This window comes from Thermomyces dupontii (assembly GCF_041956625.1).
Source record: "Thermomyces dupontii strain NRRL 2155 unplaced genomic scaffold VTN31scaffold_3, whole genome shotgun sequence".
NCBI classification, from domain to species: Eukaryota; Fungi; Ascomycota; class Eurotiomycetes; order Eurotiales; family Trichocomaceae; genus Thermomyces; species Thermomyces dupontii.
The window spans coordinates 2,479,885-2,496,680 of NW_027192309.1; the positions used below are offsets into that span (position 1 = coordinate 2,479,885).

At 52.7% G+C, this 16,796-nt stretch overlaps 8 protein-coding genes across 8 annotated transcripts; 4 read left to right on the forward strand and 4 right to left on the reverse strand.

Annotated features, from left to right (window-relative positions):
* Nucleotides 1–2,706: 2,706 nt before the first annotated feature.
* On the forward strand, nucleotides 2,707–4,437 carry VTN31DRAFT_4389 (uncharacterized protein; the record flags this gene model as incomplete). The annotated part of the gene is made up of 3 exons (XM_069404771.1): nucleotides 2,707–3,677; nucleotides 3,728–3,827; nucleotides 3,880–4,437. 3 exons carry the CDS (start codon nucleotides 2,707–2,709, stop codon nucleotides 4,435–4,437), a joined length of 1,629 nt encoding a protein of 542 aa, XP_069261712.1.
* A 431-nt stretch (nucleotides 4,438–4,868) lies between these two features.
* VTN31DRAFT_4390 (uncharacterized protein) lies at nucleotides 4,869–6,032 on the forward strand (the record flags this gene model as incomplete). The annotated part of the gene is made up of 2 exons (XM_069404773.1): nucleotides 4,869–5,120; nucleotides 5,193–6,032. 2 exons carry the CDS (start codon nucleotides 4,869–4,871, stop codon nucleotides 6,030–6,032), a joined length of 1,092 nt encoding a protein of 363 aa, XP_069261713.1.
* A 195-nt stretch (nucleotides 6,033–6,227) lies between these two features.
* VTN31DRAFT_4391 (uncharacterized protein) lies at nucleotides 6,228–6,746 on the reverse strand (the record flags this gene model as incomplete). The annotated part of the gene is made up of 1 exon (XM_069404774.1): nucleotides 6,228–6,746. One exon carries the CDS (start codon nucleotides 6,744–6,746, stop codon nucleotides 6,228–6,230), a length of 519 nt encoding a protein of 172 aa, XP_069261714.1.
* Nucleotides 6,747–7,757: 1,011 nt separating this feature from the next.
* VTN31DRAFT_4392 (uncharacterized protein) lies at nucleotides 7,758–8,869 on the reverse strand (the record flags this gene model as incomplete). The annotated part of the gene is made up of 3 exons (XM_069404775.1): nucleotides 7,758–8,632; nucleotides 8,689–8,785; nucleotides 8,834–8,869. The coding sequence occupies 3 exons, from the start codon at nucleotides 8,867–8,869 to the stop codon at nucleotides 7,758–7,760; spliced, it is 1,008 nt and encodes a 335-aa protein (XP_069261715.1).
* Nucleotides 8,870–9,382: 513 nt separating this feature from the next.
* Nucleotides 9,383–10,713, reverse strand: VTN31DRAFT_4393 (uncharacterized protein; the record flags this gene model as incomplete). The annotated part of the gene is made up of 7 exons (XM_069404776.1): nucleotides 9,383–9,602; nucleotides 9,649–9,803; nucleotides 9,850–10,005; nucleotides 10,051–10,167; nucleotides 10,215–10,340; nucleotides 10,390–10,521; nucleotides 10,570–10,713. 7 exons carry the CDS (start codon nucleotides 10,711–10,713, stop codon nucleotides 9,383–9,385), a joined length of 1,050 nt encoding a protein of 349 aa, XP_069261716.1.
* A 310-nt stretch (nucleotides 10,714–11,023) lies between these two features.
* On the forward strand, nucleotides 11,024–13,719 carry VTN31DRAFT_4394 (uncharacterized protein; the record flags this gene model as incomplete). The annotated part of the gene is made up of 5 exons (XM_069404777.1): nucleotides 11,024–11,168; nucleotides 11,216–11,322; nucleotides 11,375–11,503; nucleotides 11,549–13,408; nucleotides 13,471–13,719. The coding sequence occupies 5 exons, from the start codon at nucleotides 11,024–11,026 to the stop codon at nucleotides 13,717–13,719; spliced, it is 2,490 nt and encodes an 829-aa protein (XP_069261717.1).
* A 56-nt stretch (nucleotides 13,720–13,775) lies between these two features.
* Nucleotides 13,776–14,419, reverse strand: VTN31DRAFT_4395 (uncharacterized protein; the record flags this gene model as incomplete). Its single annotated transcript, XM_069404778.1, has 3 exons — nucleotides 13,776–13,991; nucleotides 14,049–14,338; nucleotides 14,389–14,419. 3 exons carry the CDS (start codon nucleotides 14,417–14,419, stop codon nucleotides 13,776–13,778), a joined length of 537 nt encoding a protein of 178 aa, XP_069261718.1.
* Nucleotides 14,420–14,690: 271 nt separating this feature from the next.
* Nucleotides 14,691–16,721, forward strand: VTN31DRAFT_4396 (uncharacterized protein; the record flags this gene model as incomplete). Its single annotated transcript, XM_069404779.1, has 1 exon — nucleotides 14,691–16,721. The coding sequence occupies one exon, from the start codon at nucleotides 14,691–14,693 to the stop codon at nucleotides 16,719–16,721; it is 2,031 nt and encodes a 676-aa protein (XP_069261719.1).
* Between the last annotated feature and the right edge of the window lie 75 nt (nucleotides 16,722–16,796).

The window sequence follows — 16,796 nt, forward strand, 5'->3', positions numbered from 1 at the left end:
CCTCTATGAAATAGGGCAGAATCTGGTCTAGTACAAACCACTCATGGTGGCTTACAAAACTGGCAGTCCATTCTGACATTCTAGTTCTAGTTCTAACCAGCTCTGCCGTCAACATCAAGAATCCTTGTGCCTGTTGTAGCCTATCCAGCCCCCTGATTTGCATCATCCTCACTTCATCGCGATGCACCATGTGGCTTGTTGCGATAACTGCTGAGTCACAAAAGCAGATTGTGTGTTCCTTGAGGTCATCTGACCAGTCTGTGTCGGAGCCATCGCTGAGAAAGAAAGCCGATAAGGATCAGGAGGTGTGGACAATGAGCTCTTCAACCTGTGTGATGCGGGATCCCCTCCCCTTCTACGGAGTACTGGTACTCCGTACGGCTTTTAGTCCTCTGCTCGGTTGGGCCAGACGAAAGGCAGATTCATCAGAGTCAGAGAGAGGTTGAGATATTGTCTCACGGGGACGAATTTTTCAACTCATGACTTCTAGGTACTATAAATGATTCGCTCCTCACACGGGATGGAGTCAACCGTCGAGGGTAACATTGCACCTGCATGCAGGGCCGGACCGTCAGGCGGAAAGGTTTGTTGATCCAGGCGGACATGTACTCGTACTCCGTTGATAAGGTCGGGCCGAGGAGTCTCATAGTTTTAACTGCCAAGTTGCAACGACATGTCTACAGAGTACTGTATGCCTGGCAATGGTTTAGATCATTAGATGGGTCTAGCGATAGAGGCGTGATGTAAACAAAGATACTCCGTACTGACGTCAATTGTCATCGAATGATCGTGTCTGGCCTGAGCTTGAAGTAATTCATAGGTCTTCATACCACCACGAATCATGCTTGCCATGTACAGCTGCGAGATCCAAGCATCAAGTATATGCTCCACCTCCCCCCCCCCCTATCCATTCTCGGAGAAAGCACCCCCCCCCCCAGGAGGTCCTGTAACCTCTACCAGCCAGTATCCAAGTGGAATTCCCGACCCATCGACTTCAGCTAGGACACAGAAAAGGTCCATACCACCATTGTTTGTTCCGTATGTCGCATCCATCACTAGCTGGGTGATGGATTCTGCGAGTTTCCGAATCGCTTCGAGAGAGTAAAAGATCAGTGCCCTAACGTTCATCCAAGGAATGCAGTCATACGCGTCCCGATATCGGTCATCTTCAGACAGGAGAATTGTGGCGGATTTCATTGGGTCAGCGTCTCGCTGCCAAAGCCCGGCATTGGCTCTCTGCCAAAGATAATAAACTTGATGTCGCGTAACATTCTCTGCCTCGGGGAAATCTTGTATTTCGCGGTAAATCTCCGCAGGCGTCTTGGTCGAGACCATTGAGGTGATCAACGCTAGCGCTTCAGGCGACAAACGAATACTCTGGTATGGCTCGTGCCACTCATGGCGGATCGACAGGGAAAGCGTTCGATTTTCGAAACATGGGCGCATGCTAAGCTTGCTTTGGCATGGAAAACGCAGCATGCGACTCGCATCTCGCCGTTTCTCTGGCGCCACTTTTGACTCGTATTTATCAACAAATTTTGCATCTTGGGAACAGTTGTATGAAAAGGTCAAAGTCTGGTGGGTTGTCGCGGTGTGTTTGAAACGAAATCCTCCCTCTTTCCAGATAATCTCAGCGAGATCCGCCATCGCCGCGTTCAGTTGTGATCTTTGGGAATCTTTTGAGCCGACACTACCGGACCCAGAATCAACTGCATTTTCGAAGATGCGGTAGGAACCGAATCTGACTGGGAGTGCGTCCAAGCTGAACGTGTAACTTGCATTCAGAGTCTCATGCTGATCCTGAAAATCGTTTGCATAAGCATGAAATGGGGTAAGCTGGGAGTCCTCCAATTACTCACGGGCCTGTTCCATTTACGGATCAACTTGATGAACTCATCCCAATCGTCAATCTGCAAAGGGGGCTTCTTGCTATTACGCTTGCACGTCTTGTTTCTCTTCCCTTGGTTGTTGAGTAGAAATTCATCAACAGGGAGAAGCTTTTTGCATATTTGGCAATAGTTCTGCTCATATCCTTGAGTGGCCATTGCGGGCGGTCAAAGGAGCAACACAATGAATGGAGAATATTGGCAGTTGAGGTTGCAGTTGAACAAGGAATGCGACAAACCAGGATGGTGGTGGGAGAACGCGTAGGAGGAATCAAAAGGGGAGGTGTAAACAGAAGCGCGCTGCTGACTAAAAACAAATCACGTGGATCAGTGATGCAAATCACGTGAATTTTCATAAATTTAGTTAAGAGGAATATGACTACTACTAAGGAGCCAATGGGTCACGTGATGGGGTGAGGGTGCGTGGCAGGAAGAGGGGATGGGCGTGGTGGGAACGGGCGGTTAGAGTGACGCGAAAAATGGCGTCGAATGTCGCCGTTTCCGGCAGCTGGCTAACCGTTTCATTGATTTATGGAGTAGTAAATCAATCGATCCAATAAAGTTGATCCTGTAAACAGATATTATTTGAAAATCCCGTCAATCCAAATTCAGACCGACTCCAAATCCCCGCTAAATATAAGTACATAACTAAGTTAATGTACTTAACCTACTAAGAGCTTGCATGGAGCCAAAGGTCATACCGCAATTCATTGCTGACGCTCACGGATCTGAAAGGCATCAATTCATGCAAAAATATCCGTCAGCAACCGCCATATATTATATTTCCTGCTTCAAATGTTCATGACCTGAAATCAATTCCATGTCGACAGCGGATTCCCCCGTCCCGACTCGTGCGGGACCTTTCCGCCGGCTTAGCCAACTTCGGGCTTACACTCAGAGCCGGCGGTCTTCTTTTTCTTTCTCGTCTTCGCCGCCGACTGCAAATTCCCGTCCTTATCGAAATAGCTTTAGTCGTGTTGTCCCTTTTAGAACCTCCTTACATTCCACCTCTTCATCGGACCGTTCGCCATCGCCTCCCGATCCCCAGGTCTTTTCTTCCCAGCCCCGGCCCGCCAGCACAAGCTCCAACTCCGACTCCAGCTCCGGCTCGAACTCCAGTGTCAGCTCCAACGCATCCAACAACAGCTCCCGCGCGGACCTCCCGGCCCAGCCGCCACTCCAGGAATCTCCGGCTCCCACTAACCCGCCGTCCGAGCCCGCCTCGGCGATGAATGGCGCGGCATCGCAGTCCCAGAACAACACCATGGCATCGTCCACCGCCAACTCGAATTCCGGAACGTCGTCCACACCCGCCGGACCCCAGAAACCCAAGCCACGACTAACCATCCGCTTTTTCGCCTACCAAGATCCGCATCATAATGCGCGCCCGTCACTGCCTTTCCCGCCGATGAGCCGCACCCTACCATCGGAGGACTCGGTCATCCGCGTGGGACGATACTCGGAGCGAGATGGTGTGCCGGAACTGAACCCGACGGAGCCATCCGACGCCCCGATCGGGTTCAAGTCCAAGGTGGTCAGCCGGAGACACTGCGAGTTCTCGGTGGTCAACGGACAGTGGCACATCAAGGACGTGGGCAGCTCATCCGGCACGTTCCTCAACCGGATGCGTCTGAGCCAGCCGAACATGGTGTCGAGGTTGTATGCCGTCCGGGATGGCGATATCGTGCAGTTGGGCATTGATTTTCGCGGAGGCGAAGAGATGATCTTCCGCTGCGTGCGCATCCGTATCGAATGCAACCGCGGCTGGCAGCAGCAACCTAATGAGTTCAAGTACGTTGGTCATGTGGACGGAGGTTGTTGTCGTTACTAATGGGGTGCAGTAAAAATACGGAAACTTTGATCAAGAACCTAGGCAAGGGCAAGGACGCGGAGGATTTTGCCGGCTGCCGGGAATGCTCAATATGCTTGGGCTCAGTTCTGGTCAGTACTATCAATCCAGGAGTGGCTTTGCGTTGATGCTGACACGTCGCAGCGGCCGTATCAGTGTCTGTTCATGGCAGCCTGCGCGCACGTATGGCATTACAAGTGCATCCACAGATTGATCCATGGGCCGGACTACCCCATGTTTCAGTGCCCTAACTGTCGCGCATGGACCGACCTGAGCGCGGAGGTGGACGATGATGACGACGACTACGACCGGAAAAAGATCGAAGCTCCGCCGACATCACAGGAGACGTCGACGACGCAGCGGGCCCAGCAGAGCAATCGCCAGTCCAGCGAGCCGCAGAACAGCTCATCCGAGGACAACCAACTCGCCTCGAGGACGGCCCAGATGCGTCTAGAAAACCAGGGCAGGTCGCAACAAGGCAACGACAACTCCGGGGAGCAAAATACGAACGGAAATGGCTCGGGCGAGAGTCGCCATAGCGAGAATATCCCGATCCCGGAACGGAATCAGTCCGGGCGCTCACCTGGCATCGGAAGGCCGTCGGCAGCTGCTGCCGCGAGCGAGACCTTTGAGGACAATCCGATGACTCCGCGTAATGACAGCGGGCCTCTGGCGTTTGACGGGCGAGCGGGACGTCGATAGCATTGTTTTGTTTTTTTTTTTTTTTTTTTTTTTTTTTTAGGTATTGTATCTTGGCCATGTGCTGAGACTTGGAGGATTTTTGTTGGTTTTTGTTACTTGCATGCATGGACAGGCGCCTTGGGGCATTGGCTCGTAATTCCCTTCTATTCTTATGTGCTTTACGGTAATTAATTTCAAGTAGTCCGATAATAATCCACGATTCATAACTAACTTCACTGCGACACTGTCCTGGGTAGTAGCGGTGTCCAAACTGGCCTCTGGCCGTTTCCGCCAACTGGCTTAGCTTATCAACTCCGCATGAAGATAGCGTCATTGGTTCGGAGTCTCCATATAAGCGGCCCCCAAACATCCCCAGAATCCCTGATCTCCACCACCACCCCAGACTTCAAACAACCATCAGTTGAGAAGAATTTGAAGAAGAAATAGAAAACATGCGTGCCAACGGACCCGCCGACACCGAAGCCGACCCCGGCCGACCACCGCAGCACCACCGCAGTAACAGCTACCCGTTTATGCTGTCGAGCCGGCGCAAACCGCGGCGCGTGCCGCTGGTCTTCCGGTTCGTCAAGGGCGCTGTGCACGGCACGATTTTGGTGCCGGTGCTGTGGCATGCGATTTTTACGACCGTTGTGGTGGTGCTAAATAAATTCGTGTATGATCGGCTTGGGCTGCCATCGTCAATTGTAAGTCTGTCAGTCTCGTCAGCTTGGTAAAATTAAAATATTATAGAAATTGGGGTTGATGATGATGAATAGATCCCCGCCTTGTCCATTGTCGTCGGCTTGATGCTCGTTTTCCGGAACCAAACCAGCTACAATCGCTTCTGGGACGGGCGCAATGGTGTGCAGACCATCCATACGAGCGTCCGGAACCTTATCCGGGTGATTCTGACAAACAGCTACACTACCAACGGCCCGCCGACGGCCGAGGAGCAACAGGACATTGAACAAACAGTATGCTACCTCATGGCGATCCCTTACGCGGTCAAGAACCACCTCCGCGCGGAATGGGGCGCCGCAAGTATCGACCCGGAGGGCGTGTATGCACGACTCCCCGCCACACTGCGCTCGCTGGAAGAAGACGGCCTGGGACTCCCCTTTCAGCTCACCTTCTTCGTCGACGGCTTCATCAAGCGTGGCGTCGATCGTGGCTGGTTCACTGCCCCCGGAGCCAGCCAGTTACAGGGCCAGCTTAACGCCCTGACCGACGCGCTGGGCAAGCTCGAGACGATCCGCATCACGCCAATCCCCGTCGCCTACCTCATCCACCAGAAGCAGGTGCTCGCGCTGTTTGGGTGCGTGCTGCCGTTTGCCATGGTGGATGATATGGGGTGGTGGGCGATTCCGATCGTCACATTGGTGATTTTCACGTTGTATGGTATCGAGGGGATTGGATCGCAGCTCGAGGACCCGTTTGGGTATGATCGAAATGACATCAAGATGGATGCGCTGTGCTTTGATGCGAATATCGAGCTGGATGTGGTGCTGAGGGAGTGGAGGGCAGTCGTTGCTGAGGAGTCGACGGCTGCTGGCGAGGAGCGCAAGGAGCCGTACCATCTGCCGCCGATGTTTCATCGGAAGCCTTTGTCGAATTGATGACTGAAGCAGTTTGGAAGCTGGAATCTCTCCCGATTGATGATATGAAGGTATATACTGGAATTTCTCTCATGATCCTAGTGGTTCTCATGATGCATTGGCACGAAGTACATAAGTACTGGCATTCTCATGATTTGCCATGATTGTATGACATGAAGGTACATATTTCCTCAATGACAGACATGAACATATCGATCATCTCCACATTTCCTGCTTCTTCTTTGCCATACGACCCTCATCAGTATCCCTCTCCTTTTCACTCAACGCCCTCTTCCGACTCGAACTCGACAATGTGGACGTGGACGTGGACGCAAAGCTCATATTTGAGCTCGCTCCCTTCTTCTTCTTCTTCTTCTTCTTTCCTTTCTTCTCATCTTTCCTCTCAAGCTCAGTCTCGAAACCTCCCAGATCCAGCTCCGGAAAGGCCAACAGATCCACACCTTCCTCCTCGTCCGAGTCATTTCCAATGACCATCGGAACGTCTCTGCAACTTCCGGGCAGAACGCCAACGTTTCTTCTTCCTTTGCTCAAATCAAGGTACGACAACTCTCCGCCAACCTTCCTCCCTTTTCTCTCCCCGCCCCGAGAAAGTGGACGAGGACGATGGGGCGCCAGCAAATCAACCGTATACCTTCTCACCGCCCTCATTCTCCTCATCCTCCTCGCCGTCTCCGGGTCCTCCAATTCCTCAATCTGCGCTCTGCACGCCTCCATCGCCTCCGTGAGCCAATTCCCTCCCCTTCCCCCTCCTGGACTAGTAGTAGTGGCGTTGTTCCACCCAAACCGCCGCCCTTCAAATGTACGTGGTCCATGCTCCCACCAGATCTCATGCGCCGCGCGGAGACTCCATTCGTCGCGGTGGTGCTTCAGTTGTACGTGCCAGAGGTGCTGCAGCTGGCTGTACACGCCATGGAGGTGGTCGTAGCGCCGGCGGAGGAGGCGGGATGCCGTGATGTGGCGGGGGTAGCGTGTGGGGAGGATGGGTTGGGGAATCTTTTTTTTTTTTCCCCTCTCGACATTTCCGTGGTTAGTTAATCAATTCCGAGGAGGATTTGGAATAGGAGAAGGGGAAGGGGGGAGAAACTTGGGTGGTCTCACATAGAGGACGGGCTTAGGGTTAGGGTTGTCGAGATTGGGGAGGTTGTAGTTTAGGTCTGGGTTGATGTCGTCCATAACAAATGGTTTTTGATGAAGGAGTATTGCCTTGCTGAAATTCACCCTAGATTGGGCCAGGTCGTCTAGAGTTAAGATGAAAGGGAAGAAAAAGGTAGAAAGACTTGGGAGGAAGAGTAGGTAGAGAAGATGAGCAGTGAATAAGTCACGGTCTGTGTCTTCTCATTGTGATCACCCAGAGGCAGATGAAACAAACACGTCCTGGCATGGCAGTTTTCATTTATTCATAGCGAATGGCCACTTGGTGAATGACCGTATGAAAGGATGGGAACAATGCTGAGACATCTCTGTGTGAACGGAGGGAGCAATACCTTGTCTCAACCCCGTTCATTATCAAAAGTCTAAACAACACATTTGAAACCAGAAGCAGAGCGCTCAGAAAGAATCAAACAATAATTTAGATTAGGGTAGGGTAGGAGACAGACAAACAACTCCGTACACAACACCAAAGAAACAATGTCAAAGAAGGGAAGGGAAACCTCCGAAAATCAAACCCGCGGCAAGGCTGGCCACGTCGACATATTAAGCGGGCCAGAGCAAGGAGAGCCATGTTCAGGGCCACTCAAACCCCTCCGGAGCAAGCTGGCCCAACCCCATCGGACCCCATACTGGTTCGTCCTCGGCGGCCTCGGTCTCGGTCTCTTCAGAGTTGAGTGCAGCAGAGTGCTCTTCTTCAATAGTGGGCAGAGCATTGCTGTCGATCGAAAGGGTGTTAGCCCCACCCACGTGGTGGTTGTTCCCTGCAGACTCTCTGATGACCATGGCAAAGTCGTTCGCACTGCGTTCAGGCATGGGCGGTTGTTGCCGTTGCAGTGGCAGTTGATGCTGAAGTTGTTGTTCAGCCTCAACTCCAGACCAGAGGTTGTTATTGTTGTTTAGTTCACCGCGCAAAGCCTGAGCGAGGCGATCCTCTGTCCAGTAAAGCCCGGTACTATTACCGTTGTCTGCCACTGCTGCAGGTGCAGCGGGGGTATCGGGAACTGAGCTGTCACCGAGTCCGCCTCCGTGACCAAACTGCATCAGGGCAGGGTCAAGGATGACCCCAGGAAGATGGCTCTGAACAGGCAGCTGCGGGTAGGCAGCGGCTGCAGCAGCAGGGCCAGTCGCAGGTCCCGGCTCGAATGATGGAGCGGCGGCAACAGGAGGCGGAGGAAGAGTTGCTTCCACGTTGTTAGGGGTGGATGGTGCACCCTGCATCTGTCTAGATGCATTCGCCGCTGCCTCCATCAGTCTGTAGTCCCCCCCGAGCCTACCGATCTGCGAGCGCAGCTTGCTCAGCCGATCACGCGGCATCCGGCGCGAAGACCATCGGGGCCGGCATCGCCGGCCATTTTCTGGGCCGTTGGCGCTCCAAAATGAGGCGATCAGTTCCTTGTCCACGGGCCTGGGAGCTTGATGCTCAACCAGATGGTAGAGCTGACCGTATTCTGCATGACTGGATCAGCCAGCTGGTTGCAGAAACAATGGCATAATAGGGAAGCACCTTTCAACAAACGCCGGAGTTCTGGTATCCGAGCTTCCGTCCTGGGAGACCTATGTTGCGGCAACGCCTGCTCGACTACGTGATCCACATCGATCAACTAGTCAAGTTAGTAGAACAGTCTGAAATCGAGGGGTCCGAGCCTCACGGTAAAGGGCACTCCATCACTGTTGGCAAGCGCCATCTTCTCCCATCCGGCGAGAGAGATTAACAGGTAAGTGAATTTCGCGGGTTTGATCAGTGATTGACAGGGTGGGGAGCGTTAAAGGAGCAGAGGTGAATAATAGCATGGAAAGTGGCCTACCTTATATGCTCGTCGGGAAGGCAAGCACCGCAGCGAGAGGGACTGGCACACTGGCCATTTTATGGTCAGCTCGCCATCCTAGAGTCTTGTATGCGAATGGGAGGTGTAGATGCCTGAGCCCTTCGCTCATCGTCGTAGCGCCATTTATATCATTCCAGAGGAAATATTTTCAGGGTTGAAGGCGTCGGAAGTTCTTTATGCAGTTGGAATATTGGTAACTTATATTCCGGTAAATCCCGCCAAGTTTCTGAATAGGTTTATGAAATATTCGCCATGTGTTCAATGCAAGCAGAACACCGGCTCGATGTTGATAATAATGCTTTAGAATACTGACTCCTAGTCAGCAGTGCATATGGAGAGCGGATTTGAACAACTTACTGCATACTCTATGAATCATAGTGGTGGTTCAACCTCCGAGAGGACATGTTCGATGATACTATCCGAATCGATGTCCTTTAAGATATGCGCAATGACCTTCACGTCGCTACCATATTGTATGCTGCGGTCGTCTTCTGGACCTGCGATTCTCACTCGATGCCGAAACGCCTTCTTTGCCGCCAACGCGACGATGGACGGGGTGAGATAATCAATGCCATGCAACGGAGCCAGACATCTAGAATTGTCAGAGGCAAAGAAACTTTAAGAGTCCGGATACGCACTTCGCCAGTTGGAGCAAATCGTTACCAGACCTTGCAGATATTCCACCAGCGACAGCTCGATGAAGCCTCAAAAAAACGACAATATTGTGCGCGTACTGGGCTACTTCTGGTGTTACTACGACGGATGTGGTGAAATATCTGATGCTCGAGATGATCTTTCCATCCGTTAGTCGGGTACAGAGTGAGGTCCAAAGGATATACCTCTTCATTTATTTGAATAAGAGGACGACTCTCGGTGTGTTTCTTATGCACAACAGAAGATAGGGAAGCCTGGTCATCAGACATCCAGTCATCATCTTCGAGGTTTGGATAGCCGTCTTCGGGATCGTGAAAGTGGGAGAAAAGAATATGATCGATCTACATGCGTTAGCCCTGGACAATGACATGGGTCCAAAGACTTACCAGATGCTTGCTGAGTCTGGGTTGCCTATTCTCCAGAGAAACGACTGGGATCAGAATGAATGGACTCGGCGTATAAAGCGTCGTAGTGGATGTGGTGAGTCGCCCCGACAGTATCAGCTACACAAATCAGCTCTGTACTTATTTGAAAACGCACCCAGACGTACTTGAAGCGCCTGCACCTGAACTGAGTCCGTGGCATAATTCAGATGCTTTGCAATAACAACATTGGGTACTCTTGACTCATCGAATTTGGAACTCGAGAGGTCTTCGAAGCCAAAGAAAGGTTGTTTCTGATCATGTATTAGCATGCCACAGCTGCAACATCTTCTAAGTTCTTACCAGACTGCTAGTTTTGCTATGGTCCGCTGCCCTTTGAGTGGAGTTGACTAGGACGGCATGCGCAAAATCCTGAAAACCGTCCTCAGAACAATCCACGACAGCCCATGGCAGCCCAAACATATTCTGACAGATCTGAATGCATGTCAGCTTGTAATACAATCGAATGTTGAAGCTACATACCAATGCCAGCTCTTTGGAAACATCATCGATGCCGTTGTCGAGAGTCTCGACAATACAGTGACTCTCCGACACCAGACATAGCAGAGCAGCAAGCTCCAGATCAGTTAGGCCTGACACCAGATTTTGTGCCTCTGAGAGTTCCATGCGTGGAAGCATGGCACAAACCAACAATGGAGCGAACTTGCAGTGTCAACACTCAACAGGCAGATGGACGTCCAGAGGGGGTGTTCATTAATCATTCCCCATGAGCTGACTCTCTTAGGTGCTAAACTAATCTGGGTTTAGTTGGGATAGCTAACCCTTCACCGCCTTCTATGAAAGGAGAACTTTGCTTTCCGTGATAGGAACCTCCTCCTAGTCATCGCGAGTGGAGAGACCGCTCTCAATGTTAATAGAGTCAATGCGGTAATATAAACTTGCGAGGGAATGTGCTTAGACATTCCTGGATGTTAGAATGGCTCCTCCTAATCCTCGGGCCGACTGGGAGCGAGTCGGCGACAAGTTCTATAAGAAAGTCCACGTGTACGATGCCGTGTTTGACGAGGACTTGGAGCTAGAAAACTACTGCGTCGCCGGAGCGCCTTATGGAGGCGCGATAGGTATGTAATCCGGGTTGGGAAGTACGGTACGGTGCTGATGATGGCAGCCCTGTACCGGGACGAGAGCAAGGTGTACCGGTATCGCCATGCACAGACGGCCAGGCTGACCATCGATATTTACTCATGTTCCGGCAAGCTGATTAGCCGAATAAATGTAGATACATTGCTCGGGATAATGCTAGAAGCGTACGGCTAACCGCAATTAGTGGGATCATGGAGTCATTCGAGGCGTGGGATGGTCGGAAAATGAAGAGCTTCTTGTTGTGACCGAGGACGGCATGGTCCGTCGCTACTTTGGATTGCATGGAGACTTTGCGCCCTTTTCATTGGGAAATGTACGTGGAACTCTGGATGTGCTTGGGCAGGACTGACTACAGTAGGGTGCCGAAGAGTACGGAGTGCGATCCTGTTGCTTTTGGCCTTCGGGGTTTGTGGCATTGTTGTCAAACAATCAGTTGATTGCGGTATCAAACTACCATGAGCCACGTCCGAGGCTGCTGGCGCCAGCGCCCGAAGGCGAAGTCTCCTCGTGGGCAGTGATACCACCAGCCTACACCTTGTCTCGGTCTGTCGAAGTCCTGTTGGCCGTCGACAAGACCATTTATGCCATTGACCAGACGGAGGCCGAGGATCGGGTGCTCCAGAATGGCCCATTCAAGCATGTTAGCGTTTCCCCGTCGGGTCGCTCGGTGGCTCTTTACACCGGAGACGGCAAAGTCTGGATCGTGAGCAGCGATTTCCAGAGCCAATTCAGCGAGTATGACTCGAAAGCGAGAACGTTTCCCTTGTCCATCGAGTGGTGTGGAGATGACTCGGTCATATTGGCATGGGAGGATGAGATCCACCTAGTCGGGCCGAACGGTGCTGCATCGAAGCACTACTACGATGGCAGAGTGCACGTCATCCCCGAGTTTGACGGCGTGCGGCTGTTGACAAACGAGGCCTGTGAATTTCTACACCCGGTGGCTCCTGTCACCGAAGAGGTATTTCGGTTGGGGTCGACTTCTCCAGCGTCTGTTCTCCTCGATTCGGTTGACTTGCTGGACAAGAAGAGCCCGAAAGCAGATGAGAACATTCAGCGCATTCGGCCGAGCCTTCCAGAGGCAGTCGATATCTGTGTCCGTGCCGCTGGCCAGGAGTTTGACGCCTACTGGCAGAAGCGCCTCCTCCGGGCCGCATCGTTCGGAAAATCGGTTCTCGAACTCTACAACAGCGATGAGTTCGTGGAAATGACGGAGCGACTGAGGGTATTGAATGCTGTCCGTGACTTCGAGATTGGCATGCCAATTTCGCTTGATCAGTATCTCTGGTTGACGCCAGACCGACTGGTAGACCGACTGGTGAACCGCCATGAGTATCTCCTCGCCATCCGCGTCGCTGAGTACCTTCGGCTTCCGGTTGACAAGATCTATGTGCATTGGGCCAGTCAAAAAGTAAAAACATCTACCATGGACGACGATGCTCTGTGCAAGTTGATTGTGCAGAGGCTGGAAGGGAAACACGGGATCTCCTTTGAGGCCATTGCGCAGTCGGCTTACGACGAAGGACGAGCGCACCTTGCTACACAGCTACTGAACCATGAGCCTCGAGGCGGGAAGCAAGTCCCGTTACTTCTCACCATGGAGGAGGGCGATCTGGCCTTGGACAAGGCGATAGAGAGCGGAGACACCGACCTCATTCACTACGTTCTCCTCCACTTGAAATCGAGACTCCCTCTGTCGGCATTCTTCAGAACCATCAATGCTCGCCCCGTAGCGGCGGCTCTCGTGGAGGCCACCGCTCGAGCAAACGATACAGAGCTACTCAAGGATCTGTATTACCAGGATGATCGACCCGTTGATGGTTCGAATGTCCTGCTTTCAGAGGCCCTGCGTGAGACAAACGTCCAGAGAAAACTCGAGAAGCTTGAACTGGCGTCACGCGTCCTCTCCGATAACAAGGGCTCCGCAGCCGTTTTTCAGCAGCGATCCATTACCGAAGCCTCGCAGCTCCTGAAAGTCCAAGAGTCGCTCGATAAAGAGTTGTCTGACGGACCAGAATTTGTCAATCTCAGTCTGAACGAAACAGTGTATCGACTCATTCGGTCAGGATATGGGAAAAGAGCGCAAAAGATCCGCAGCGATTTCAAGATGTCTGAGACAACCTACTGGTGGATACGGCTACGGGCTCTCGTCGCCAAACGGGACTGGGGAGAACTCGAAGAAATTTCAAAGGCGAAAAAGTCGCCCATTGGTTGGGAGGTGGGTTCCATGTACTCTGTGATCTGTTTTTGATTCCGATGATCTCTGCTAACGATTTAAAGCCATTCTATAATGAAATCCTGGGTGCCGGGAACACCAAACTAGCATCAACTTTTATACCCAAATGTACCCATCTGCCGGTGGAAGAACGAATCGAGATGTGGGTGAAATGTGGTCTGATCGTGAAAGCCGGGGAAGAAGCCCTCAAGGCCAAGGATGTCAACACCCTGGAGGTGCTGAGAACGAAGGCATCTGGGCCGGCGGTCTCCGAGATCGACCGCATGATTGCACAACTCCGGCCGAAGAAATAAACCGTGATCGGTCGTGATTATCGTCATCCTCTCATGTATCTAATCCAACTGTATGCTCACGTGATTTCATCGTCTTCGTCATGAGTTTCTTGCTGTTGCGGAGGCACGTTCTCTTGAGTCGTGGACGGGACAGTGAAACCAGCCGGAAGGGCATTGGATGATTGACCGTCCTCCTCCATGTCCACGTCGTCGTTAGCCGGTCGTATTTGCGTCTGGGTCTTCTTGAGCGATACTGGCTTGACCTCGTCGACCGCGATATCCTCCCATTTCACCTGTAATATGGATCAGCATCGCCGTACAGAACAGTTCTTAGATGAGAAGTAGTCTACCTTTCGCGCTTTGACCTTTTTTGCCTTGCCCTCGCTCTTCTTGATTTTGACCTCCAGCCGATCCAGCACTTTCTCTGCCCGCTCGATGCCCTTCTGTCGGCGGAGCCGCTGGGTGCGGGTCAATTTCTTCGCAGTTGGCTTCTTCTTGGTCACGCCCGCATTAGCATGCCGCGCGAGGATGGCATCGGGCTTGAACGGCTCCTCAACTCGAGGTGCAGATTTGATGGATTTGTCCAAGTCATCTGAGGGAGATGCCGCTCTGCGGGCAGCCCGCGAGTGGATGGACGTCGCTGAACTTGGATCAGTATTGTATTTCAAATATAATAGCGATTCAACTCACGCTTTTTCTTGAGCTTTGGAGTTTTCGCCATGGTTGTGGTTGAAGATAGAAAGTGATTGTGGGCTTAAATGATGGCTATGATCTACATCTCGTTGGCGGAAATTTTCCGCTTTGCTTATCGATCGACCCAGAACATCCAACCCTCCAAGTCTCAGAAGCCAACTCAAATCCACTCTCCAGCACTCTCCATGTCACTGCTCTCGATATCAGTATTATCGCCCAAATCTTAGAATTAAGACGTTTCGAATGGCTACATCCTCGCACAAGCTCTGCTATCTGCGGGGACTGGCTCTTCTCTCGCCATGAGTTTCAAGCATGGCCGCACCGAGATTCCGATTACCAGCGCCACCAGCACTCGAAGTTATGACCTGACGTCCCTGGCGCCGCCGCAGACCGTCACAACCCTGACCGCGCTGGCCGCGTTCGCCGTGTTTCTGTACTGGCTGTTTGCATACCTCGACGTGCTGCCCATCCCCGTCTCACAGGCTCTCTGGCAAACTTTGGTGTTCTTGACTCCCACGCGCGTTGTCCTGGCGTTGGATCCGGAGCGGAAAAAGGGGCAGGATTCGGGTGCGCAGATGGAGATCTCCGGGTTTCAGGCCAAGAGTGAGGCCATCCAGCGCATCCTCGGTGTCAAGCAGTTCCCTTTTTCCTCGATGATCTCGCGTTCGACGAGTTTACCGGCCCTGGGGAGTTCGCTACTTCTCGGAGGGAAAGACCATGTCCCGCCGGGGTTGGGGAACTGGGACAATTCATGTTATCAGAACAGTGTGATCCAGGGTCTCGCGTCGCTGCGTTCGTTCCGCGATTTCGTTGAGCGGAATCTCCAGACCCTGGACGGGAGTCGCCCGCTGTCAACCCACCTTGCACTCAAGGACATTTTACAAAGATTGAACGATCCGGCGAGTCACGGACAGACACTTTGGATCCCAGGGGAGCTTAAGTCCATGTGCAGCTGGCAGCAGCAAGATGCGCAAGAGTACTTCTCCAAGATCATGGACCAGCTAGATCGTGAGATTCGACAGGCGTTGAAAACATGGACGAGCAATGCGGGATTGAAGATGACGGGCTTGCGCGAGCACGCGATCGGAATCTCTGGTCTTTCGGGCGCGGGTGAGCAACCAGCGACCAATTTGGAGCAGTATGCCTCACTGCGTAGTCCGTTGGATGGCCTGCTGGCACAACGAGTCGGCTGCATGCGTTGTGGATGGACGGATGGGTTGTCACTGATCCCCTTCAATTGCCTAACGGTCTCTCTGGGTAGGAACTGGGAGTACGACATCCGCGAATGCATGGATGAGTACATGACATTAGAGCCCATCGAAGGAGTTGAATGTGCCAAGTGCACTCTCCTCCGCACCGAGGAACGGCTTCGCAATCTCCTCAAACAGATTGAGGGAGACAAGGAGCTGCGGAATCAACAAGGCTCCCCCAACATGCCGGGAGAACTCAAGGCGGCCGCTCAAGAGCGACTCGACGCTGTTCGGACCGCCCTGGAGGAGGGCGACTTTGCAGAGTCGACTCTCTCAAAGAAATGCCACATCCCGTCCAAGGACCGGGCAACGGCGACGAAATCACGGCAAGCGGTGATTGCGCGGCCGCCGCAAGCCTTTGTCATCCACGTCAATCGCAGCGTCTTCGATGAGAACACCGGGATGCTCAGGAAAAACTTTGCCGACGTCCGTTTCCCGGGAACCCTGGACATTGGCGAGTGGTGTTTGGGGAGCCGATCCGCTGAAGATGGCAAAGACGGGCAGGAGGAGTGGACGACAGATCCCCAGGCGTCAATGCTCCCACAGCCCGGAGCAACGGTGCTCGATCGACTCTACGAGCTACGCGCGGTACTGACGCATTACGGGAGACATGAGAACGGGCATTATATCTGTTACCGCAAGTATCCCGTTCGGGACTTCCCCGCCAGTGTCCCAGAGGCGGTCCTCGAGGCAGATGGCGAGAAGGAGAGGAGGGAACGGTGGTTCCGGCTCAGTGATGAGGACGTGCAGATGGTCAGCGAGCAGGCGGTGTTCTCCCAGGGCGGCGTGTTTATGCTGTTTTACGAGCGCGTCGATGATCCCCCTGAGGTTCCTGTTGCGAAGGAGGCTGATGGGACCACGCTAGTTGGAGCAGTCAACGGGAATGCTATCTCGTCCGAGACTACGCGTGGAGTTCCCAACGGAAAGTCTGTCGTGCATCTCGACAGCTCGTCAGAGTCTTCTCGGCTCTCTGACTCGAACGCGTCGTCACATTCATCAGAGCCGCCTTCGCGGGCCGATTCTCCTGATCTGGACGCTTGTGATTCTCGAGCGAAGAAGGACTCGAGAGATTGTGACTGACTACGACTCAGGAGACTTGATTCTTGTATTTTCTTGATACCCAAGCGGCGCATGCATTTTTCGGGACTAAGTTGT